Source organism: Rhinolophus sinicus, chromosome 5, assembly GCF_057876585.1.
Source record: "Rhinolophus sinicus isolate RSI-liver-muscle chromosome 5, RSI-T2T, whole genome shotgun sequence".
Classification (NCBI taxonomy): Eukaryota; Metazoa; Chordata; class Mammalia; order Chiroptera; family Rhinolophidae; genus Rhinolophus; species Rhinolophus sinicus.
The window spans coordinates 37,424,957-37,450,325 of NC_142505.1; the positions used below are offsets into that span (position 1 = coordinate 37,424,957).

At 40.6% G+C, this 25,369-nt stretch overlaps 2 protein-coding genes across 2 annotated transcripts; both read right to left on the reverse strand.

The window, feature by feature from the left end:
- Positions 1-254: 254 nt before the first annotated feature.
- LOC141567105 (proline-rich protein 23A-like) lies at positions 255-1,046 on the reverse strand. Its single transcript, XM_074312181.2, has one exon. The coding sequence runs from the start codon at positions 1,044-1,046 to the stop codon at positions 255-257; it is 792 nt and encodes a 263-aa protein (XP_074168282.2).
- Positions 1,047-6,815: 5,769 nt separating this feature from the next.
- LOC141567106 (proline-rich protein 23A-like) lies at positions 6,816-8,027 on the reverse strand. Its single transcript, XM_074312182.2, has one exon. It carries the CDS (start codon positions 7,821-7,823, stop codon positions 7,032-7,034), a length of 792 nt encoding a protein of 263 aa, XP_074168283.2. The 5' UTR covers positions 7,824-8,027; the 3' UTR covers positions 6,816-7,031.
- Between the last annotated feature and the right edge of the window lie 17,342 nt (positions 8,028-25,369).

Here is a 25,369-nt window from a genome sequence, read left to right on the forward strand (position 1 = left end):
GTGGTTTACCCTCTAAGCTAAAGGTCCTTACCAGGATCTGCGTTAAAAAAAAAGTCCTTGCCTGCTACTGACCAAGGAATTTTGCTAAAAACAAAAACTATCAAAAGAAGCAAAAACCAAAAAACACCCAAACCGCAGTTGCCCACGGTCTACAAATGAAGATGCTCCCTCCATCTCAGTGGTGGTAAGTGCTCACAGTGGATCTTGGTATATCACTTGCGCAGGAAGCAGGTGGGGAGGCGTTGTTGGGCAGTTCATTCCTGGAACAGGCGTCTCCGGGCCTTGCGCGCAGGACCTGGAGGGCGCTGGGGGCGCGCGTGGGGACCTGGACTTGGAGAAGGCGGTAGAGGTTGGAGTGGTGAGCTGGGAAAAGGCTCTAGAAGGTGGAAGTCCAGGTTGAAGTAGGGACCAGGAGAGCGTCTCTCTGGACTGGGGGTGGGGGCCCGAGGCGCGGGCTCCGTGATGGGGCTGTGCGGGTAGAAGCCGGTCACCCTTCTAGCTGAGGAGCGGAATCCAGCGACTGAGCCGGCCTCAGGGTCCATCGAAGGCGGCAGGAACTCGGGGTCCGCGTCCTCCTGGTAGGCCTCCTCTTGGGCGGCGATCTCTGGGACACATGCGCAGAAGGAGCTCTGCTGGACGGCAACGTCTTCCCTGGGAGCGCCCAGGAGAGCGCCAGGTTCTAGGCCCACAGGCGCGTGGCCCTGCCCTTCCGAGCGTTCGTCGGCTGAGCCCAAGAGGGTCTCCGGGATCAGCATGAAGGTGTGCTCTCCGAGAGACACTTGCAGGACCGACGTTGGCTCGGGCTCCAGCAACAGGTCGACGCCGTCCAGGCGTAGCTGCAGGGCACAGCCCGCGGCCAGGACCACGACGGAGGTGAGCGCGCCCACGGCCGGGGGCTCCGCGGGTTCTTGCAGGGTGGGCGCCGTCCTGGACTCCGGGCCCGCGGGCTCTTCGGTTCGGCGGCGCTTGGCGGGGCCGGGTCCTCCAGGCCGCGGTCCCCAGCCGGGCGCAGGGTAGGCTCTGGGGCTGCGGAGCCGGCTGCCCATCACTTCGATGGCGCTGTGGGCGGTGGTCCTGGGGCCTGGCGGAGGCGAATGTCACGCAGTGACAGGTCCCGATGACTGGAGAGGCAGGCTGTGGTCGTGGGGAGGGGGAGTGAGGCGTAGAAACGCGGGAGGCCGCTGAGTCCTCAGAGCTCCCGGGGCTCCTAGGAGGTAGGTCCGCAGTTTAACTTCTAGGGAAGCCGCACCGGGCGCAGGGCTCGGCCTCGCCGGTTGGTATCTTCCGCTCCTCACGTCGACCCTGTGCACCGGATGATTAACAACTTGGGATGTCAGGTGACTTGCGACCTCCAGGATGTCTCACTATATGCCCCGCCTCCTGCCATGGAGAGCAACAGATTTGCTGCAGTGCGATAGTTAGGTAAGTTTTCTAGAAAGGGTAGGGGAATGCTCCTTGGATGCCCATTTGGGGCCGGGGGGATAGACAAAACACAATCGCATAAATTCTTGCTCACTTTTAGAAGTAGCCCATGCCTAATGTCTTCTAAGATTTTCTCGGACGCTATGAAAAGCCTTTACCACATATCCGACCTCACCATGCCCAGTTCACCAAATGGTTCTTGAAATTTTTTTCACTCAGGAGAGAAATTAGAAATGCATTTTAAAAAAATAAAACTTTAACAATAATCGAGTGAAATTGCAGTTTTTTAGTTAGAGGTCAGGCTGTGATAATTATCAATAACAGCAAAATTTTATCGTAAGGTTAACTTTTTGTATTCAAGATTAACTTGTTATCTGACTTGTATTATAGTCAGTGTTTAAAAATTAGTTTATTCAGCCCTCATTAGTGAAGCTCAGAGGAGAGAAGGAAATTTTACAAAATTAAATGCTTGGTATGTATTGGATCTGGGAATTAAATACTAACATATTTAACTTTAAAATAGAGATCTTTGACTTTCTTAGGGCAAACAATCCAGATATGGAATTGCTGGGGAGTAGTGTGTGGCATCCTAACAATAATAGATAAGGCCAAACTGCTTTTTAAGGATTTGTCCTACTTTTTTGTTTGTTATCTGTGGGTAAGTGTTCCCTTTGCATCACATCCTTGCCAACACTTAGTATGGTTAGATTTCTAAGCCTTTTTCAGTCTGATGGTGTAAAATGGTATCTTACCATGTATTTATGTTGTATTTCTCTGATTACTCATGAGGTTGATCATGTTTTCATATTTGGAATTGGCCATTCATATAACATCTTCTGTGTAATACACCTTTTCATTGTAGTTGTCTTTTCTTTCTGCATATAACATTATTCTCTTTGAATTTGGTGGGCTTACAATAATCTATCTAAAGGTGTATTTGTATTTATTTATCAATTTTGAAAGTTGTGCTTCCTGAGTGAAGACACTATACTATGTCCCAGAACTATGTGTATTCTTGGAAATATGCTCCCCCCACCCTTCAGTGCTGAAAGTCTTGAGGCCTCTGTCTGCCATTGAATCGTGAAGACTAATCTCATCATGCTTTTTACTCTTGTTCATAGTAGGAATCTGTTCATCCCTCATAGCCCAGATTTAAACCTTCACATACTCAGTACATGGTATTTTCTCAGAACCTCCTATCCCTCTCCATCCCCTACACCTTTTCATTCTGCCTTCTGGAGCTCATAGTCAGTCACAAAACTCAAAAAGCTTCAATAACCCTGATATTCCCTTTAAACTTTTACTATGATTGAAACCTGCTTCTTCTGAGTACACTTCTTTCCCTGGATGCTTCTTAAGTGGAGGCTGTTTTCTCCCCCACACCCCTAGAACCCATGGCTGGGGGTGCAGTATTATGTTTTTTTGCTCCTCTCTGATGTTTCCCAACCATTTCTCTATCCTTCCTGAATTTCATGTCATCAGAGTATAATCTGTCTTGGTGCAGTCCTCTATCCTCTTTCCAACTCCAGGGCTCCTCTTACTCCTTAAATGTTTTTTACAATTGAATTTCTGTCACTCTCTTCCATATTGATGCCATCATGATTCTTGGTGATTTCAAAATATACTTAGGCTGGTGTATTTCCATCCTATACCATTCCTATGCAATCCAGACTCGCATATCTCACTTCCAGGTCAACATCTCCACTTGGATATGTAACAGGCACTTCAAACGACACATGTCCAAAATTGAACATATCTTATTTTTTCTATCTCTGTATCCCTCCAGGTCTTTCTGGTCTCAGAAAATAACAGTTCCACCCATTTTGTGCTCAGGCCCGAAACCCTCAACTTATCCTTTGAGTTCTCCTTGACTCTCTTTCACTTTTCAAATCAAGAAATCCTGTTTTCTCTATCTTCAAAATATATCCAACTACATGCCTCTTCATATTACTCCTCTTGCTACTACTTAATATAAGGCAGCATGAGTTCTTGTGTGAATTACTGCTCTTCATGAAGGCAGTGATTTTTAATTGTTTTATTCTTGCCTGTACCTTTGGAGTTTAGTAGGCCTGGAGCATAGTAGGCACTTAATACACATTTGTTAAATGAGTGAATGATTTTTTCTATCATCACATCTGGAGAATTTGTATTCATTTGTCTCTGTGAACACTGCTATTTCCCTATTCCCTCAGTGTTCTCCCTCTCCAGCTCCAATAGTCATGTAGTAGAACTGCTTTCTTCCTGATAATGTCTCGTAATTTCCCTCTCACATTTTTTATGTTTTTGCCCTCCTTAGCTTCATGGGTGCAATCTCCAGTTCAGTAGTTCCACTTTCAATTCTGTCTGAACTATTGTTTAACCCATTCATTGCATTTCTTACTTCCATGTTTTCCTATGCAATCCCTAAAAGTTTTCTTTAGCTCCCTTTTAAAGCTGCCGTATCTTTTGATAATTTTTCTTAGCTACACTTACATTACCCTCTTTTGTGTCCTCAAATTTATTTAAAAAATATTTTATATCTGATAATTCATCAATTTCTGTCATTTGAGGGACAGATTTTCTCCTATTTCCTGTTTTAGATGTCTCCCATTCTCACTTATTGTGGTTTGTTTCCTTATGTATTCTTTGATTCTAGAGTATGAATCTAGAATCATTGAAAGGTACTCTGAGAAGATACTTAGCCCTGGGTATAAGATGTATTCTCTTTGGAGAAAAATTGTTTTCCTTTTTTTTGCCAGCTTCATTACCTACCAGAGAATATTTTAAACTCTCAGCTCCCCTTACTATCCCCAAAAGATTGTGTTTCATTCTACCTAGAGCCAATCCTGAGACAGATACATTTAAGTCCCATCCCCTTTTGTATTGTGAGTTACCAATTGGAGACATCATGTTTTGGAAGCCTGGGCTTTTTTTCAGGGCTTTGTGAACACTGAATTTTATTTAATCTCTCCCATAAATGGACCATTATAACCAAAGCCCTAGGTCACTACAGAATGTTAGTAACCTCCATGTACCCTCCTGTTTCAGCATCCATTTCCCTCTCTAGATTTGTAACATGGCATTATTTTTGGCCTTGGAGGATTTCTCTTACATTTATAAGCTGTGATATGCCTTTAAATATGTTGAAATAATTTTTATCCATCAGTTCCAAGAGTGTTGTTCTTGAGGATTTTTTTTGGATTATTTGGTTCACATATTTCTGAAAATGGATGTCCTCAGTTATTTCTAGTATAGATTATGAGGCTCTTGCAATAGAAGACAGTTTTGCAAACAGGGCCATCTTCCTTCTTCAGAATAATCAGATAATTAGGCTGGGACTTGGACTGATTAATTGATGTGTTATGGGGGGATTCAGAAATAGAATAGAAAATCCAATCTCTGAATGGACTGCTGATATTTTGAGGTATTTGTGTTACTAAATACATCAGAGACTAAAATATATAGTGGAAACTGGTATTTCTGCTGCTTTGAGGGAGCTGAAAATCAGCCTACTGCCAATCATCAGAGTTTGAAGAGGCACTGATCACTGTTTCATGGCTCTGCCTGTGATTCGTCAAGGAGAGACAGGTTGAAACTGGGAATGGTCACTGTGTGATTGCTTGGGGATTAGACCTATGACTTTCCAGAGAGACAAGTAACAAGAATTCCAAAAGCCTTGGTTCTGAGTTGTGGTTCACTCGGAAGTGGAAACTGTAAAATTTATAACTGTGGGATGCAGAAGATGAACTTCCACTCAATGCGCCCACTAACGAAAATTACTAAGCACATGTGGCAGTCCAATGTGATTAAAAACAAGTAATAGATTTTACCTGTGAGGAAATTGAATTACTTGAGCTATTAAATAATGTTTAAAAAATTTCAAAACATAAAGGATGGAATACCATCTAGAAACACAGGGATTTATAATACTAACTGGGGAAGTTTGAAACAAGATGAAGGAAGGGAAAATCTTGAAAAGAAAAAATATAATCTTTGAAATGAAAACTTTCTTATAGAAGTATAAACAGAATACTGGAAACAGTTGATGAAATGATTGGTTAATTGATTAAAGAATAAAGAAAGCTGGAATTAAGGTTTACACACACATACACACACACACACACATTAAGATGTTAAGAGTCATGGGAGATTGATTGAGCACTGCCTTTATATATAAACATCTGATTGGATTTCCAGACATGGGGATGTGTGGGATATTCCAAGATATAGAGACTAAAATTTTGTGGGATTTCAGCCAAGAGATAATTCCCCCATTAATAGTTAATCAAATTCTATCAAGTCAAATAAAAATAGAATCTACCCCAGAGACATTACAATAAAACTGTAGGACACCAAAGGAAAAGAAACATTTTAAAATATGCTAATTTGAACAGCCAAATTGAATAATACATAAGGAGTAATAAATTGATTGGCAGAAGACTTCTTGCTTGCACAAAAACAACAAAACGGCAGGATAGTGGACTAATATCTTTAAAGTAGTTAGACATCATTTCAGAATTAAGAATGAATATGCAACAAAACATTTTCAGATATATAAGACTAAGAGAGTTTACCACACAAAAACATGTTCAGACTTACAAAACCAAGACAGTTTACTATAAACAGGATATAGTGGAAAGAACTATTAAAGGATATTCCACAAGAAGAAGAAAACTGTGGCTACACTTTGAGAGTGGAATGTAAGAATAAAAAGGTAGAGAAGACTTGATAAAGCATGTTGGTAAATGTAACAGAATTGATGTTTTTAAAGAATGAAATCTTTTTGACTTCAGCTTAACCAATAGTATTTTATTTCTTTTATAAAAATGGGAAGCAAATATGGTAATAAATAAAATTTTTAAAATTTAGAAATTTGATTTACATAAGAAAAAACTCTGGGTAGAATTTAAAAGGTATAAAATATGGAATAGCAAAAATTCAAACATTTTACATCAGTCTATGGGTCAAAAGCACCAATAGACTTAAAAAGGAAGTACATATCCCAATGCATACTGAAAACACCTGATAACATTCAAGTTATTTATAATGAAAAGTGAACTGACTAGTAGATGAAACTTCAGCAGGTTAAGAGGTAGCTATGAACAAACATCATACTATTATGTATAGTAACCATTATACTATTTTGCAGTTTTCCAGAAGAGCAGCTGGAAACACCAAGAGAAAAGCCATGGCTAAGAGTCTTTCTAAATTCATGGGAAAACATACAAGGAAACTCACAACATGAGAAATCCAGTGATTTCTTGGTTTGGAGAGAAATGGGAGCAACGGAATGGTACTTTGAGCGAAAATAACTGATAAAAAATGAGGGGGAATGGAGCCTGAAAATGATCTTGTAAAAAAGCCCAGACGTCTGAAAATACATTGTCTGGTATTCCTGAGCAGATTTTCAATTTCCAAGTTGAGGTCTAGAATCTGTTTTCTCTTCCTGAGGTCTTCATCTGCTTACTATATAGCCAGTCTGCACGGAAGAAGGCATCGTTTGCACGCGAAATGTTCAGTTTCCAGGTTGTAGAATATTCATTGTAAAGGACGCTGGGGAATTGTACAGGGCCTCCAAAGGGGTAGCCAAAATTATTAGTACGTATGTGTGTACGAGGGAGTGGGGCCGTTCATTCCTGGAACAGGCGTCTCCGGGCCTTGCGCGCAGGACCTGGAGGGCGCTGGGGGCGCGCGTGGGGACCTGGACTTGGAGAAGGCGGTAGAGGTTGGAGTGGTGAGCTGGGAAAAGGCTCTAGAAGGTGGAAGTCCAGGTTGAAGTAGGGACCAGGAGAGCGTCTCTCTGGACTGGGGGTGGGGGCCCGAGGCGCGGGCTCCGTGATGGGGCTGTGCGGGTAGAAGCCGGTCACCCTTCTGGCTGAGGAGCGGAATCCAGCGACTGAGCCGGCCTCAGGGTCCATCGAAGGCGGCAGGAACTCGGGGTCCGCGTCCTCTTCGTAGGCCTCCTCTTGGGCGGCGATCTCTGGGACACATGCGCAGAAGGAGCTCTGCTGGACGGCAACGTCTTCCCTGGGAGCGCCCAGGAGAGCGCCAGGTTCTAGGCCCACAGGCGCGTGGCCCTGCCCTTCCGAGCGTTCGTCGGCGGAGCCCAAGAGGGTCTCCGGGATCAGCATGAAGGTGTGCTCTCCGAGAGACACTTGCAGGACCGACGTTGGCTCGGGCTCCAGCAACAGGTCGACGCCGTCCAGGCGCAGCTGCAGGGCACAGCCCGCGGCCAGGACCACGACGGAGGTGAGCGCGCCCACGGCCGGGGGCTCCGCGGGTTCTTGCAGGGTGGGCGCCGTCCTGGACTCCGGGCCCGCGGGCTCTTCGGTTCGGCGGCGCTTGGCGGGGCCGGGTCCTCCAGGCCACGGTCCCCAGCCGGGCGCAGGGTAGGCTCTGGGGCTGCGGAGCCGGCTGCCCATCACTTCGATGGCGCTGCGGGCGGCGCCCGGAGGGCCTGGCAGAGGTGAGTTTCACGCAGTGACAGGTCTCGATGACAGGTGAAGCTGGCCGCGGGGCGGGTGACGCGCAGAATCGTGCGACTGAAGGTGAGTCCTCAGAGCTCCGGGGGCCCCTCCTGGGAGGCCTGCAGTTCAGCTTCTAGGGGACCCGAGCCTAATCTTCGAAACTTCGGCTCCTAAGGTGACCGGTTTGCGCACCCCATAGCCAATGATGTTGCAAGTGACCAGAGCGGAACCAAAATCGTAAAATGTCTTTCTAAGCTCCGCCCACAACGAGGCTCCACCCCATAGAGAGCGCGGTATCTGTGCCGCCCAATAGCCATGGCTGTGGTTGGTAGGTCACCTTAAGAAAATACTTTATAGGCCTTTAGGGGACAGAGTACTTGTGAAAATCACTCTTAGAAAAAAAGAAAAGATGCCAGTAATAAAACATTACTCACCTTTAGGACTGTTTTTCTGTGATTTCAGGCATTCTGGAGAAAAGACTACTCAAATAGATCATTCCCTTCCCGGCATAAAACAGACCCACCCGAATGCTCCATGAAATTCCTTTAATGCTTGGTGTTTAATTTCAGGAGTGAGTGGAAAAAACTGATTTTTCTTTGAGAAAAGTTCTGTTTTAATACTGAAGTAACATATTTGTGACAGTTTCTTCCTGAAGGTTAAGGCTGTTGTAAAACCATTAATAATATCAATAATATTAAAACAATATAATTAAATTGTTTTATTGAGCACTTATATATCTACCATTTTATTGAGTTTAGAAAACTGACCTTTTTCTTTAAAAAACAAACCCAACACTTTATTGAAGTATGGTTGACATACAAAAAGCTGTACATATTTAATGTATACAACTTGAATTTGGAGATGAATATACATCCCTGAAACCATCACTGCAATCAATGGGATAAACATATCTATCACCTCCAAAAGTTTCCTCCTGCCCTCTTTGAAAAAATTGATCTTTTTTCAGTCTTCACAATAGGTGAAATAGAGTGGTAAAGTAAGTTGTAAGTTATCCAAAGTTAAATAACTAGTTTGTGTTAAATGTAGGAATCAAATACAGACTTATCTGGTTTTAAATCATGAACTCTTTATGCATATATTTATTGTGTATACCTAGGAGTGGATTGTTAATTGATATGATGTCTGTCTTTTCAAATTAATAGGTAATACCTCTCCCTGTTTTTTTGAAAATATTTTTCACAGTTTATGCTCCTGTGAGCAGACTATGTTTCCATTTCACTACATTCTTGCAAACATTTCTTATTGCCAGACCCTTAAATCTTTTAAACCTGGTGTACGAAAATGCTACCTCACTGTATTTTCATTTTGCATTTTTGATTGCCAATCAAGATGGATCGTTTTTCCATATGCTTATTGGCTATTCTTATGTCTTCTTATTGAAATATTTCTATCTTTGGTCTAATTTTTTACTTAAAAAAATTGGGTTTTGAGTCTTCCCCCAGTTTATGCAGCATTGGTACCTTCTTCTTCAAAGACCAACTCAGATAGCACCTTCTCAAAAACGCCATTACTGACCATTTTATGTGAAATGGCTTTCTCCACTTACTCTCTATCCCCTCACTCTATGGCCTTCATAATATTGCCACAATTTGTAAATAAACAAAATATTGTTTAAAAATTGGGTTTCAAACATACTGTATACCAGTTATTTATCAAATGTATGTGTAGCAAATGTCTCTATCACAGTCTATGAAGACTTTAGCACTTGATTCACTATAATTCTTATACATTCTATCCCTGGCATAATTTGTGGTGATTTAATTTCTCACGGATCTCCTCTGCCCCCTAATCTTGGCCTCTTAGTTCTCTTCCCCTTCAACAATTTTGTCTTCCCTCCTACCACATTGACTCATATTCTTGATCTTGTCATTACTCCAAATTGTAACCCCTACATTATTACAATTTCAAACATTTTACTTAGGGCATCACCTCCTAACGTTTTACTTTGCTCCTTTAAATATCGAAACTCTATCAATCCTTCCTTTCCTCTGGAAAAATCCACAGATCCTACCATCTTTTCACTGAAACAGACACCATCAGGTCCTCACTTCCCTCCTTACCTGGAACTTAAATTCCATGGGGAATCATTATAATCATTGCCGTGCTTTTATCTTCATCTTCCTTCCCTGTCTCCTGCTTTGCTGGTTAATATATCTGCCACTCTGTGCCTACACTTGTGTAGCTGAATTGGGCTGGGGAAAAACACTCAACTCCATTGACTGGTCTCACTTTATATTCATGATCATTAACCTCAAGTGGGCTCCTAATGCTGCCCAGTGCTCTCATCATGATGCTCTATTCCATTCACTCTTTCATTATTCTAGATGAACATTGCATGCTCTCTCCTCTTTCTGCAAATCTCCAATACCTCACCCCTTATTTTCTCTCCTACGTGGTCACCTTGCTTCTTTTTCACTGAGACAATAAAAGCAATCAGAAAATATTTCCCAAAATTCTCATAATTACAGCCTACCAAGATCCACTGGGGACTATATAGTCTACCTTCTCTCCTGTTCCTATGGATGAAATACCTGTGCTCCTAGTAAAGGCCATTTCCTCTATTTGTGCAATTGATCTCACTTCATTTTGCCTCCTCAAGAACATCACTCTAGCAATTGTCCCATCTCTGTTTAGCCATCATCAGATTTTAGCTACCTCTACTGAATCAATATCTTTAATGTCTAATTGAGAGGTAAACTCTTCCAACTTAAACAAAAACTTCCTTGACATGACTTTCTCCTTCAGTTTCTACATCAATTTTTCCTTCCTTATATACCAAAACTCTTGAATTAGTTAACTATACTTACGTTGTCTAATTTCTCTCCTCCCACTCTCTTGAACCCACTTCAATCAGCCTTCTGTCTATGCCAGTCGTCTATAAACACTCTCATGAAGGTCACCAATGACTCCCACATTATGAAATCCAGTGGTGGATTCTCAGTCCTCTCTTGAGTTATGAGCAAAATTTGACACTGTCAATTACTCTCTCCTTTAAACATTTTCCCCCTTGGCATCTAAGATCCCACACTCTCCCAGCCTGTCTTTCAGCTTCCCTTCTCAGTTTCCTTAGCTGTTTGCTCCTCATTTTGGAAAGTTGGAATATCCTAGGACCCTGTTCTTAGCCTTATCTTTTTTTCTATCAACTGTCACCGTCTTCCTTTAAGTGCCATGTAGGTTGGTGACTCCACATGGTCCTAAATAGAGTCTCCCTCCTGTTCCTTTCCCATGAACATTCAACTGCATTGTCAGCATTTTCTCCTGGATATCTATTAAGTTGAGCTGTATGTAATTTTCATATTTGTAGGTCAGAATGATTGAATATTACCAATTTTATATACATCAATCTAATAATAGGCAGTTAAACTTCAGACCTAAATTTGAGCTCCTCATATTTCCCCAAATATGATCCTTTCAAAGTGTTCCCCATCACAGTAATTGGCAATTCCTTCTTGTTGCTCAAACTGAAAACACTCAAAATTATCCTTGAGTGTCTTTTCTTTCACACATTACATCTATTCCACCTGGATATCCTGGACCATAGCACTTCGTACTATCCCTCCTGCTACCACCCTGCTGCCACCTTTATCCTTTTAGTGAATTACTGTAGAAGTCTCCTAAGTGGTCTTGCATCTCTGCTTTGTCTTTTTTCAGGCAGTTTCTACACAATAGCTAGAGTGGTTCTGTTAAACCATAAGTCAGTTCATGTCACTCCTCTTTTCAAACACCTCCAATTTCACTCAGGGTCAAAAAGCAATGTTTTTATATGGACCTGCAGGTTCTATATGATCTGGATTTCCCATTCCCATTATGTCAGACTAACTCTTCTTGCTCCTTCTGTTACAGCTCTCTGACCTCTATACTTTTCTTAGCAATTGACAGGCATACTCATAGATTTTGCAATTGTTCTTCTACCCAGCTAGCTTCATGGTTCCTCACTTCTTTCAGATTACTCAAAGGGCTCCATCTCTGAGGCTTTCCCTGAGCACACTATCTAAAATGGTAATCTATAACCCTTGTACCTCTCCTTAAGCTTTAGCACTTATCAGTATTTAACACGCCGTATACTCACTTTATTTATCCTCTAGAGTATAAGCTTATGATGGTAGTGATTTTTAACTGTTTTGCTCTTTGCTATATCCCCAGTTTTGGGACGCTCAGCTGTATAGTAGACATTCAAAAATGTATATTGAATAAATGGATGACTTTTTTTTCTTTCATTAGTTATGAGCATTCTCTTATGACTCTCTTCAAATATTGCCCATCATTCTCTCTGTTTTCTCCCTTTGGAACTCTACATGTCATATGTTGAACTGACTTTCCTCCAATAACTCTTATTCTCTTTTTATTATTTTTATGTCTGTGCCCTTCTACGTTAAATTATAGGTAGTTTCTCTAACTCTTCAGCTGTTTCCAATAAATTCTATTCTCATTTAAATGTTTATATAGCACAGCTCCTGATGTTCATTTTAACCAATTTTTAAAAAAGCAGTTGTCATTTTTTTATAGTTTCTTGTTCCTTTGCTTAATTTGTTCCTTCTTTTATTTTGTTGAAAAATTTATATATATCTTTAAACTATTATGGATCTGGTGACTATCTTAATTGTTTGAGGGGTTGATTTTGTTATTTCTTCTTTCAGATTTCTCTCATTTATGTTGGCTTGTTTCCTAAGTCTCTGCTTTGGATTGTGAGATTATGCTCACTGGAAATTTATTTCTGAAAGGACTTTGAGAATTAGGAATAAGGGGCATTCTCTCACAGAGGACTTGGGTTGCTATGGGAAGTTCCTAGAAGCAATATCAAGCAGGGAACCCTTTAAACTAAATTCTTAGTCTCTGTCTCTTTTGTCCCTCCTGTCTATTGTTGTCCTTTACCTCTCCTTTTCTTCCCTGTACTTTTTCTTCTTTCCTTTCTCCTTCCTCTCTTACTTCCTTCTTTCTTTTTTCATAGAGACAGTGTGAGTTCTAGACCAAGGTCACATGAGGGCCACCCATGGCTTGCACCTCTGTCTAAGAGGCTTACGTGGTACACTGACCAAGACCGTCATCCTCAAGGGGAGTGAGCCTGTGTGTGGTAAGCAGTGGGTCATCTGGGTGCCAAATATATATTTCACTGCCTTCACTGTGAAATTTTCAGAGGAACCTTAATTTCCCCCTCCATTCAGAAACAAGGTAGAGACAGGTAAAAATTTCAACCGTTTTTCTATGAAGAATGGGTGCTTTCAGTTCACTTACTCATAGAATCATACTTGGAGATCTGAGATCTATTTAGGGGTTCTCCAGTGCAATTTCCCATCCTGTGTGTACACTTAGGTTTGCCCATATTTTATTCATAAAACCAAAGCTCTAGGCCACCATGGACTTGTCATTTTGGTCTCTCAGTATTTCCTTTATTTGCCAGATGTTTGATGATTTTAAAGGATGTTTAAAAAAATATATCCAGAACTTTTACATGCTGTGTTCATGAGTATATTTTGCCATTCTAGTCCAAAACGGATGTCTTCAGTTATTTCTTTATGTATAGAGTGCGATACTCTGGAGAAATAGAAGTCACTATTTACAGAAATAAAATCATCATCCTAGATTGGGACTTGAGGCTGATTAACTGCTGATTCTTTATTTTATGCCATACGGGATGGTACATGGTGCAGTGTACATGGGAGAGCACATGGTGTAGTATAAGTGTGCGTGTGCGTGTGTGTGCGTGTGTGCGTGTGTGTGTGTGTGTGTGTGTGTGTGAATTCTGGTCAAAATGTTAGTCAGTATGGGGAGAGAGTATTCTCTCCTTATTTGTCATTGGTCTGTTCAGACATTCTCTTTCTTCTTGATTCAATTAGTAGGTTGTTTGTTTCCAGGAGTTCCATTTCTTTTAGGTTATGCAATTTGTTGGCGTATAATTAGTCATAATAGTCCCTTAAGATTCTTTTTATTTCTTAGGCATCATTGTAATGTCTCCTTTTTCATTTATGATTCTGTTTATTTGAATCCTTTCCCTTTTTTCTTAGTCAAGCCCAGAGTTTATCAATTTTTAAATATTTTTCAAAAAAATAGCTGATAGTTTTGTTGGTTTTTATATTTTCTATTTGACTTATTTTTGTGCTAATCTTTATTATTTCATTCCTTCTTCTAACTTTGGGCTTTGTTCTTCTTTTTCTAGTTCTTTGAGGTATAAAATTAGGTTTATTTGTTTGAGATCTTTTTCAATGTAAGTGTTTATTGCTATCAACTTCCCTTTTAGTACTTCTTTTGCTGCATCCCGTAAGTTTTGGTACGTTGTGTTTTTGCTTTCATTTATCTTGAGAGATTTTAAAAATTCCATTTTGATTTGCTCTTTGACCCAATGGTAGTTTAAGAGTGTTTCATATTGTTTCCACATATTTGTGAATTTTCCCATTTTCTTATTATTGATTTCTAGTTTCCTTCCAGACTTCTAACAAAACCTCATTTACTGTACATCAAGCAATTTCTCTTTCCTTTGTGTCATGAGGATATCAACCTGTTTTTTAATGTATGCTCATTAAAAACATCTTATCCCTGGGGCGGCTGGTTGGCTCAGTTGGTTAGAAGGCAGTGCTTATAACACCAAGGTTGCCACAACTAGATTGAAAACCACGACTTGACTTGGAGCTGATGGGTCCTGGAAAAACACACTGTTCCCCAATATTCCCCAATAAAAATTAAAAAAAAAAAACTTATCCCTGAAGTTAACTTCTCTAATGAACTTGTTTTCTTCTTTACCTTAAGAAAAGTAATATATTTTTAAGGATGGTTTTATGTTTACAGAAAATTGAGCAGATAGAACAGGGTACCCATATGCCACCCCTCTTGCACACACAGTTTCCCTTATTATTAATGTCTTGCATTACTATGGTATATTTGTTATAATTAACAAACCAATAGTAATACATTATAATTAACTAAAGTCCATAGTTTACATTAAGGCTCACTTACCCTTGTGTGGTAGTTCTGTGGGTTTTGACAAATGCATAATGTTATGCATCTGTATAACATCATATAGAGGAGTTTCCCCACCCTACAAATACCTGTGCTCTGCCTATTCACTCCCTCCCTCTGAAGCCCTGGTAACGACTAATCTTTTTACTGTTTCTCTAGTTTTTGCCTTTTTCAGAATGTTATATAGTTGGATTTACGCAGTATGTCGTTATTTCAGACTGGTTTCTTTCACTTAGAAATGTGGATTTAAGATTCCTCCATGTCTTTTTATGGCTTGGTAGCTCATTTCTTTATTTTTTAAATTATTGAATAATATTCTATTGTATGCATATACCATACTTTGTTTACCCATCTGCGTATTGAAGGACATCTTAGTTGCTTCCAGTTTTTGGAGTAATATAATAGTTATTTTTTAAAACTCCCCTTCAGTGGTTTTTTAAAATTATTTAATTACAGTTAACATTCAGTATTATTTTGTACTAATTTCAGGTGTACAGCATAATGGTTAGACATTTGTATAATTTAAGCAGTGATCCCCCTGACTAGTCTAGTACTCACTTGGCGCTATACATAGTTATTACCATATTATTCACCACATCCCCTGTGCTTTACTTTACATCCCCATGACTACCATTTTGTAACTACCAATTTGTACTTCTTAATCCCTTCACCTTGTCCCCCAACCCCCTCCCATCTATCATTCGGATAAATCTAGTGCCCATTTGACACCATATATAGTTATTACAATATTATTGACTATATTCCCTGTGCTGTACCCTGCATCCCTGTGATTACTTTGTAACAACCAATTTGTACTTAATCCCTTCCCGGTTTTCATCCACCTCCTCAACCCCCTTCCATCTGCAACCATCAACATGTTCTGTTTCAATGAGTGTGTTTCTGTTTTGTTTATTTTGTTTTTTAGATTCCACATATAAGTGAAATCACATTGTATCTGTTTTTCTATGTATGACATACTCCACTCAGCACAACACAATTCAGCTCCATCCATGCTGCTGCAGATGGGAAGAACCCATTCCCTTCCATGGACGAGCTATATTGCATTGTATGTATGTACCATTACCTCTTTATGCATTCATCCATAGATGGACACCTAGGTTGCCTCCACGTCTTGGCTATTGTAAATAATGCTGCAATGAACATATGGATACATATGTCCCCTCGAAGTAGCATTTTAGGTTTCTTCCAATAAATACTCAGAAGTGGGATTACTGGGTCCTTCTTTGTCTCTTGTTATAGCCTTTGTTTTAAAGGCTGTTTTGTCTGGTATAAGTATTGCTGCACCAAGTTTTTCTTTTCCATTTCCATTTTCATGAAATAACTTTTTCCATCCCTTTACTTTCAGTTTCTTTACGTTCAGTGTGTCTTTCAATCTGAAGTGTCTGTTGTAAGCAGCATATGTAAGGGTTTTGTTTTCTTATCCAGCCACCCTATGTTTTTGATTGGAGCATTTATTCCATTTATATTGAAAGTAATTATTGATAGATATGTAGTTATTGCCATTTTATTATGATATTTTTTATTTTTATTTTTTTTCATCTTAAAGAAGTCACTCTAACAATTCTTATAATACTGGTTTGGTGATGATGAACTCCTTTAGCTTTTTCTTGTCTGGGAAGCTTTTTATCTGTCCTTCGATTTTAAATGATAGCCTTGCTGGTTGTAGGTCCTTGCTTTTTATCACTTTGAATATTTCCTGCCAATCCCTTCTGGCCTGCAAAGTTTCTCTTGAGATATCAGCTGGCAATTTTATGGGAGCTCCCTTGTAAGTTACTAGTTGCCTTTCTCTTGCTGCTATTAGGAGTCTCTCTTTGTCTTTAATCTTTGCCATTCTAATTATAATGTGTCTTGGTGTGGGCCTGTTTGGGTTCATCTTGTTTGGGACTCTCTGTGCTTCCTGGGCTTGTATGTCTATTTCTTTTGCCAGGTTAGTAAAGTTTTCAATCATTATTTCCTTAATTATGTTCTCAATCCCTTGCTTTGTCTCTTCTCTTTCTGGTACCCTTATTGTGCGAATGTTGTTAAATTTGATGTTGTCCCAGAGGTATCTTAAATTATCTTCCTTTTTTTTTCCATTCTTTTTTTCTTTTTCTGCTCCGATTGGGTGTTTTATGCTACCTTGTCTTCCAAATCATTGATTTGATCCTCTGCTTCATCTGGTCTGATGGTGATTCCTTCTAGTGCATTCTTCCTTTCAGTTATTATATCAACTATTTCTTTGACTAGTTCTTTTTAATTGTTTCTATATATATATATTTTTTATACTTGCTATCTCTTTGTTGAAGTTCTCACTAAGTTCCTTGAGCGTCCCTATAACCATTGTTTTGAATTCTGTCTCCAGTAGGTTGTTTGCTTCCATTTTGTTTAGTTCTTTTTCTGGAATTTTCTTCTGTTCTTTCATTTGGGATGCATTTGTTTCCTCATTTTGGCTGCCTCTCTGTGTTTGTTTCTGTGTATTCGGTAGATCCTCTACATCTCCCAGTCTTGCAGGGTGGCCTTATATAGTAGTTTCTATGGGGTGCAGTGGCACAGTCTCCCTGGTCACCTGCACTGGGTGCTCCGGGAGTGTCCCTTGTGGTGGTTGTATGTGTTCTCCCGTTATATTTGAGCCTTGATTGCTTTTGGAGTGTCAGTGGGTGTGATTGACCCTCAATCTGACTAGCTGTGGGGTTTGGCTACATCCACAGCTTATGGGCTGCAGTGTGGGGAAGCTTACCACATGAAGCAGAATTTAACCCAGTGGGCTGTGGTGCCTGCTGAGACTGCCCTTTGGATGTGCCACTTGTGGGGCTAATTGGGTGGTGCTCTGCTGTGGGCTGAAGCCAACCTCCAAATATGTTGGTTCTGGGCCTGTTGAGAGGAACTCTGGTGCAGGCCCACTGCCTGTGATTGGCTGGGGATTACCTGGTAAGAGCTACAAAGATCCGCAATTGTTTGCTGCCTGTGCTAACCCCGGAGGCACGTGTGAGAGGCCATGCTGTGAACCGAGTACACCTGCCACCAGTACCAGGCCTGGGGTAGCTCTGCAAAATGCCAGGACACCCTGAGGTCTGCTGCCACCTGCCATTTCCCTTAAGATTCAGCCACTGATAAACCCTTATGTGGTATGCGAGTTGGGTGAGGCAGGGTCTTGGGGAATCAGAGCGGGAAGAGTTGTGGTCACCAGGTTAATGTAAATTCTGGTTTGGTGCCAGTACTGAGCCTGAAGCTACTCAGCAAAACTCTCAGAGCACACTGTGGCCAGTCACAGCCTGCCTAGGGTCTGTTGGACTGTGATAGTTTTCCAAGAAAGAGTGCAATGCAGGTGGGGCTGGCTGCTCTGGGAGAAAGTGCCTCAGGTGTTGGAGGAGTTGTGTGAGGTGGGATCCCAATGAGTCAGCAGGGTGGAGCTTCAGAGCTCACTAGACCAATCAGATTTAGATTTGACTGTAAGCGTAGGGGGCGGGCTTAACACAGGAAAGATGGCACCAGCCTGCCAACTGCGTGGGAGGAGGACTCCTTACAGGGAAAATGCTGACTGTCCTCCAGCCCTTATTTGGAAACCACAGAACTCAGTCTGCCCCTCATATGTGTCCGACAACCCCTGAGTTACTCTACCTCTGCTGAAGCCCAAGGTGAGTACCTGGGAGTGAGAGAGTCTGTGCTGGGCCGCTTAGGAGGATGCCTGGGTTTCCCACAGCCCTCCGTCCCACCCAGATGGTCAGAATTCCCACTGTTTTTCACAGCCAGATGTTGTGAGGGGTTCCTCTTCCTGGCACTGGTCCTCTGGGCTGAGGAGGCCAGTGTGAGGCTGGGGTCTCTCACTCCTCTGGGGGAACATCTGCAGCTGAGATATCCCTCCTGGTTCTCAACCGTCACACGGAGGTTTGGTGTTAGCCAGGTTCGCACCTCCGCCCCTCCTACCAGTCTTAACATGGCTTCTTCTTTATATACTTAGTTATAAAACTTCTGTTCAGCCAGACTTCAGATGGTGTTCCAGGTTGATTGTTCTATAATTTAGCTGTAATTTTAATTTGTTCATGGAAGGAAGCAGGCACAGTGTTTATCTACTCAGCCATCTTGGATCTCCTGTATTGATTTTTTATTGGAAGTGTTGCAGATATGGTTTTTAGGAGACTTTGCCCAACTTTTCAGGCTTGTTTTTGGACTCTGAGGTTTATTGTGGTAAGAGAAATCCTGTAGGCCCTTTTCTGGGTCAGTCCAATCTGCTTTGCCATCCAGGAGTTAGCATCTGTAGTTCTGACTGGTATATATATGAATGATATAAGTCAGGTAATTCTGGGTTGTATGCATCCAAAATAATTCTAAATTCTTCTATGAATATTTTCTGGTCTTGCCTTTATTAATAGCTCTTAATTCAGCTCAGGTCCAAGGTTTAAACTCGACAGTAGTTGAATACCTGGTGCATAGGCAATGGATCTTTAGCGGTAACTGGCATTTTGGGTTTTGGGAGAGTTGTTGGGAAAAGGTAGGGGCCTAGACAAGGCAAGTTGGAGGGAGCAGTCAATGGAAATGCAGAAAGAGAGAGACTGGGAAGATAAAGGAAAGAGGGAGATGGGGAATAGGGAGGCAACTGGAGGATAAGGATGGAGGATTTACTAGAGTAATGAGTCTAGTTTGTTGCTGTTTGTTAAACTGCTCATTAGCTTTGACCGAAGAACATTTTACTGACACAACTTTTAATTCAGAGTTTTGTTTGGAGGCCTCTTTATTCCCAATTAAAAAAAAATGCTGCCCATTGAGACTGAGAAATCTTATTTCCTTTCTTTTCTAAGGTACCTCTCAAATGAACAGTTTTATTCAAATCAAATCATCCCTGTGAAGTTATGTCATTTAGAGAGATAGACACAAGAGTTAGGATTATAATGAGACTACATATAAGAAGCAGGCATTTTTCCTGGCAGAGGAGAGGATTTAGATTTAGATTACCCCATAAGAGCTGGCAATGGTAGGTAAAATGTGATGTTTGTGTACCTTGTGTTTTAGGCCACCAACACGATGGTTGGCTGCCTCTGAATGCATACCTGACAGTCTGTATCGCCTAGCAAACAGAAAACCAGAGAGAACACTCTTTCTGGATCAAAGCCAAACTTTCAAGATGTAAAAATCAGGACAGGACAACCTCACCTGGTTTTTGATGGCCACAGAAAAGTTTCTCCAAATGGATGCCAGTCTGGTGAGAAGTGCAAACTCATCAGATTGTGAGGTTGGCACAAACAACAGGCTCATAGGACTTATTACTGTGTTATACACTGTGGTTCTCGTTCTTGTGACAAACAACACTTCTCGTCAGCACAACACAAAATGGAAACACAGAAGACAGCAAAAGGGGATGAAAAGCAATTGCTTGATTCCACCAATGATGCCAAATAAATGGAACCAGTAACAAAACCTGGTCCCAAACAGAATAAATAGCCAAGGAACTCAATGCAGTGAGAGAGTTCAGACCTGGTGTTGACTTACCACATTGGTATGGACTCTAACAAGGTGCCTCCATGAGTGCTGCACCTGGTTAAAAGCTTGAGGTCCATGGCAATAGGTAGTGTAGACTATGTCTCACTGGGACCTCCAAGAAAACTGAAAATAAACAACGGCCACTTAAATGAGAACAATCAGAGGCTATTTATTCGGAGCTTGCTATAGCAAGGGAGTCAGCCCCATCACTTGCATAGGTAGGTAAGGGAGTGGGAAAGCTTTGGTAGAAAGAGGGAGGGCTTCAGGTATGTTTGACTGGAGGTTGTTGGCAGGGGGAAGCAGGAGGCAGGCTAAGTAGAAGCAGAGCATCCTATGTAATTGGTTTGATTTGTGTACGTTGTCTTAAGCATAACGTACTTGGCTTTCTCTAGTTGGTTCTGAGTTGGTAGTGGGGGTGAAAATTAGGGAAACTGGCAGTTATTGACCAAGTCTTGACCATTTGGGGCCAGCTACTGCAGAGGTAATGGTTTTCTTTCTGGGTTGGTTGCTACAGAGGTTGTGGGTCAGAATTCTATTGTCATATGTGGTCAGGCCATTATTTTATATATAGTCTCTCAGATCCTGTTATCCCATGGTTACCAAGGAGTCCAACTCTGTCTAATGGCATCTCCTGCCACCACTGGCCCACTGTGGCCTACTGAGCTTCTTGATGAGACTGGTGCCTCTCCAGTACATTCCTTGTTGCTTTGTTACACAATGTCTCTCTAATACTCCCACACTTCACTGTAGCTGACATATTATCCAGCCTTAGTTAGCATATCCACTGTATCATATGCACCACTCTGAACCTTTTGATCCTTTTTTCTACTGTCTGCCTTGGCAGTTATGGCATTTCTACTTAACTTTGTTTGACATTCTTTTCTCCAAGTTTCCAAGAATCACATGTCTGAATGTGAGCACTGTCTTAACAGAGTCCTTGCCAGGGTGTTCAACCCTGTATCATGAGAGAGTGGCTTCTAAACTAATACTCTCCCTTCTCCAGGTGGACATCCAGCACCCTCAGCCTTATACTTGGCTTCCGCTGGTATATGTTGAGTGAGTTCTGCAGCTCTTTCACGGTTTATGTAGTTCCCTTCCTTATGTGCAGGTCTAGCATTTCCCTGGCTGGATTATATTGTGCTTAACTTTAGTTATTGGTCTGGTGGCAAAGAGAGGAGGTGAGGGTAGGTTTTGAGGTTGGTGCATGCTGTCTTGCCAGGCATCATCTTAAAGCGAGGGAGAAGTGCCACCTTTTTACAGAGAGGAGTGGGCCAAGAAGATTGAAAGGGATCTGGGGGTTTAAGATATTCAGGTATGTACCTGGTTGTCTCCATCCAATGTCTCAGAGCCCAACCAGGCTGTGATCTCACCATTACAGACTTGTCTAGTTTGAGAATTCAATCTTTTATGGTTTTCCACTATACAGTAAATTCTGGGCCAGATCCTCAGTCTTTTCCCCCTCATGCTCCAAGAGACAAAGAGCTATTTGTATGCTGTCAAGGAAACTGTCTCGATCTCATATTTAGGTTTTATTGGTAATTAATCACCCTCAGCCTTTCGTTCTTTTTCTCAAATGCATTGATTGTCCCAACAAGCCAGTAAAAATGCGCTACTTATAAATATTAGTTGTTATAATTACTCTGTCCCCAAATTTCTCAAATGTCTGGGATATTGCCAGTGCCAGTGTATTCTCTTTTACCAGTATCACAATAAGTTCACCACTGATTAAGATTTTATCTGCTTTGCTGTAGCATGCCATGGGTTATTCATGCTCCACGATTCCGCTATGAAATCTATTTCAGTGGCTGCTTCCTATAAAGATTCCTGGCACCAGCTGTCTTAAATTGGTTTGGGAAGACTGAGATGGAGATTTGCATGCAGGAATTTGTAGGAACCAAGACAATATGACTGAGTAGATGGAGAAGCTGAACTGGGGTGCAGTTGCAACAAAGGCCTCAGCCAACCCACTGAGAGCTCTAGAATTGGGTAACCTTCAGTGTTGTCTTGAATTAAATGAGCTGGGCCTGTACCCCCTTTAATTGAACAGTCACTGAAGTGGACTACTCATGGAGGTCATGAGAGCAACTCAGCTGAGTTAGCTGCTAATACTTGCAGCAGTCCTGAGGGGTTGGGGATATGGACAGTCCACCCCAGCATTACTACAGCACTGAAATTGGAAATTGGGCCATATGTGATTTCTTGAGTATGAGCACTGTGATTTTTGAGTGGTGAGTTATATGAGCTCCACATGGGTGGCTCTGAGTTCTGGATCCTAGGGAACCAGGAAGAAGCAAATGCAAAATTCAAATATGGAGCAGAAAATGAATTCCCATTAAAAATGGGTCCACAAAACAAAATTTCTTTGCCTAAGAGAAAATCTGTCTCATTAAATGTTGCCAAATAATTGTAGATTTTATGCCTGAGGAAATGTAATTATTGAGCTCATTGATACAGAAATTAGGAATGTTTAAATTCTTCTAGAGATAGAGGAGGAGATAACATCCATGAAACAAGAAGTTTACATGACATTGACCAAAAGTTGTGTAATAAGAGCAGGTAGATATAAAAAAACCAAAGTAATTAGAAGTCTTGAAAAGGAAAAATGCAGTATTTGAAATGAACACTGTCTTATAAAGAACATAAACAGAATTTTGAAAATAGAAAATGATAGAATCAGTGAATTAGAAGAGAGAAAGTGGATTATTATAAAGGGTACAAAAACTTAATCTAGATATTAAGAGACATGGGTAGGAGCATTGATTAAGCAGCTCCAGCATTTCTCTATTAGAAGTTCCAGAGATTGAAAAGGGGCTCAATAGTCCAAGAGATATTGACTCATTCTTTTTTGAGATTTTAAGAAAAGAGTTAATTCTCCATATTTAGAAAGCTTACTGAGTTGCAGCAGACAAAATTTCTACCACTAAACACATCAGGTTGAAACTGTAGAACATCAAAATCAAGAAAAATACTAAAGTAAACAGCCTAATCCTCTACAAAGGAATGGGAATACAAATGACAGAAGACTTCTCATCTGTGACAATAAACGTTAGGGAAAATAATAGACCAATATCTTTAAAGTAGTGAGAGAGCATAGGCATTATTTTAGAATTCCAAACCCAGCTAGAATATTATACAAGTTTGAAGGTATAATTGAAATATTTACAGACATATAACAACTAAAATTTATACACAGGCCATAGCTGAAAGAATTTGAAAGAATATACCTTGATAAGAAGAAAAATGAGGACAGAATAAAAGCGTAGGATGAAAGAATAGAAGGTGAGCAAAGACATTGGCAAAGCATGTTGGTAAATCTTAATAATAAATGTTCAACAGAAAAAACCAGCATCTTGATATTAACTTTATCACTAATAATTTATTTTGTTATAAAATGAAGCAAACCTGGCAAAATAATGACGTTTTAAAATTAGGTATGTATATGACTGTAAACAAACAAAACAAAAAATAACCCAGGGTGGAATTAGAATTGTATAAAACAATGTGGATTAGCAGAAATGCAAAGATACTTCATCGTTTGAAGGTCTACCAGTGGAAATCAGCACATGAATAGACTAAAAAAGAAACTAGAAAAAGTCATCTTGTGCATACAGAAAAATTTGTGTTAAAATTTAACATTTAAAATCCTTAAAGTGACCCTGCAGTTACTGCCTTTCCCCTTCCACCTTCTCAAGTCATCAGAAGGACATCCAGTTTTTTAAAATTCTGAAGCCCCAAGCTTGGTGTCATTTGCTCTATTGCCAGATTTCTGTCTGTACTCCAAAGGTGCAAAGATTCCATGTAGCCTCTTTATGTATACATACAAACAATAAAATGCCAACATCTAGAATAATCTGAGCAAAGTCTTTGTAGTCAGCCAAAACCAAACAAAAACAAAAATCCTGAATTTTTAATCAGAAAGACTGAAAACTAACTTCTTCAAATAGGATAAGGGTTATCTACAAACCATGCACAGAAAAGATTATAATTTGTGGTAAAATTTAGAAGCATCTGCATTAACACAAGGTGTGAGACAGGGATGCTCCTATTACTCTTCAACCTGGACTTGAAATAATATTTAATAAAAAAGACTAGAAAAATAAGATGTAAGAGGCTTGTCAAAAAAAGACAATTTCTCATTATTTGGCAATGTTATTGTCTTTATCAGTCAAGCAGGAGAAGCTACAGATCAGAATTATAAAAAACACAGAATCTTTAGAATTATAAACTTTTCCAGGACAGGAAAATTATATTAAAAATATATAAGAAGAAAATAATGGAAAAAAGTTGTTTTTTGTTGTTGAAAAAACCCCCCCTACAAACCCAGCAATATGGTTAAACCATTTGTTAACAAGGTCATTAAAAAAGAGGGGGAAGCATGATCATTGTTCCACATTGTTTTGTATCCAACAAACATTTGACTACCTACAACTATTTGCTAGATCCCCCCAAAGAGGCTAGAGCCACCATAAAGAAAAGTTCAGAATGGTGAGAAAGTTACATTGAACTAGCGTAGACACTAGGGCCAAAACCCAGTAAGCAAAATAAGTTTAGTAATTACTGTGGGAGAAAAGGGGTACAGTGTTAGGGTGATGGGGAAAGGATGAATTTTTAGAGAAAAATGCTGGAGCTGAGGTTTGCAACAAAACTAGGGGGACTAGAGCTGCTTGAAGGTGACTTCTATAGAGAAAACAATCTAAGCAGCAAGCTGTCTGAAAGTACACTATTTTCTTAATGCTTTTTACAAAATTATTGGTTAATAAGATTATGTAAATTTCAAGTGTACAATTGTAGAATACATGTGTATATTGTGTGCTCACCACCTGAAGTCAAGTACACTGTATTTCAAGCAGTTTTTCTTTGCTGCTTTGTGATCTCCCCTCCAGATGTTTTTGTCCATCATTGATCCAAAATTCTGCAAAGGAGTCGGCATCAAAAAAGCGTCTGTCCGTGATCCACGTTTGGTGATTCTTGTAGGTTGTGCAATGTACACACAGCCGTTGTCAGAGTACCCCTCTCATGGCCCTCAGCCAGGTGGCAAGGGATTGTGGGGTCGT

Bases quoted from the DNA above. Each gene is read 5' to 3' on its own strand.
- LOC141567105 (XM_074312181.2), bottom strand. From the start codon at position 1,046: ATGGGCAGCCGGCTCCGCAGCCCCAGAGCCTACCCTGCGCCCGGCTGG.
- LOC141567106 (XM_074312182.2), bottom strand. From the start codon at position 7,823: ATGGGCAGCCGGCTCCGCAGCCCCAGAGCCTACCCTGCGCCCGGCTGG.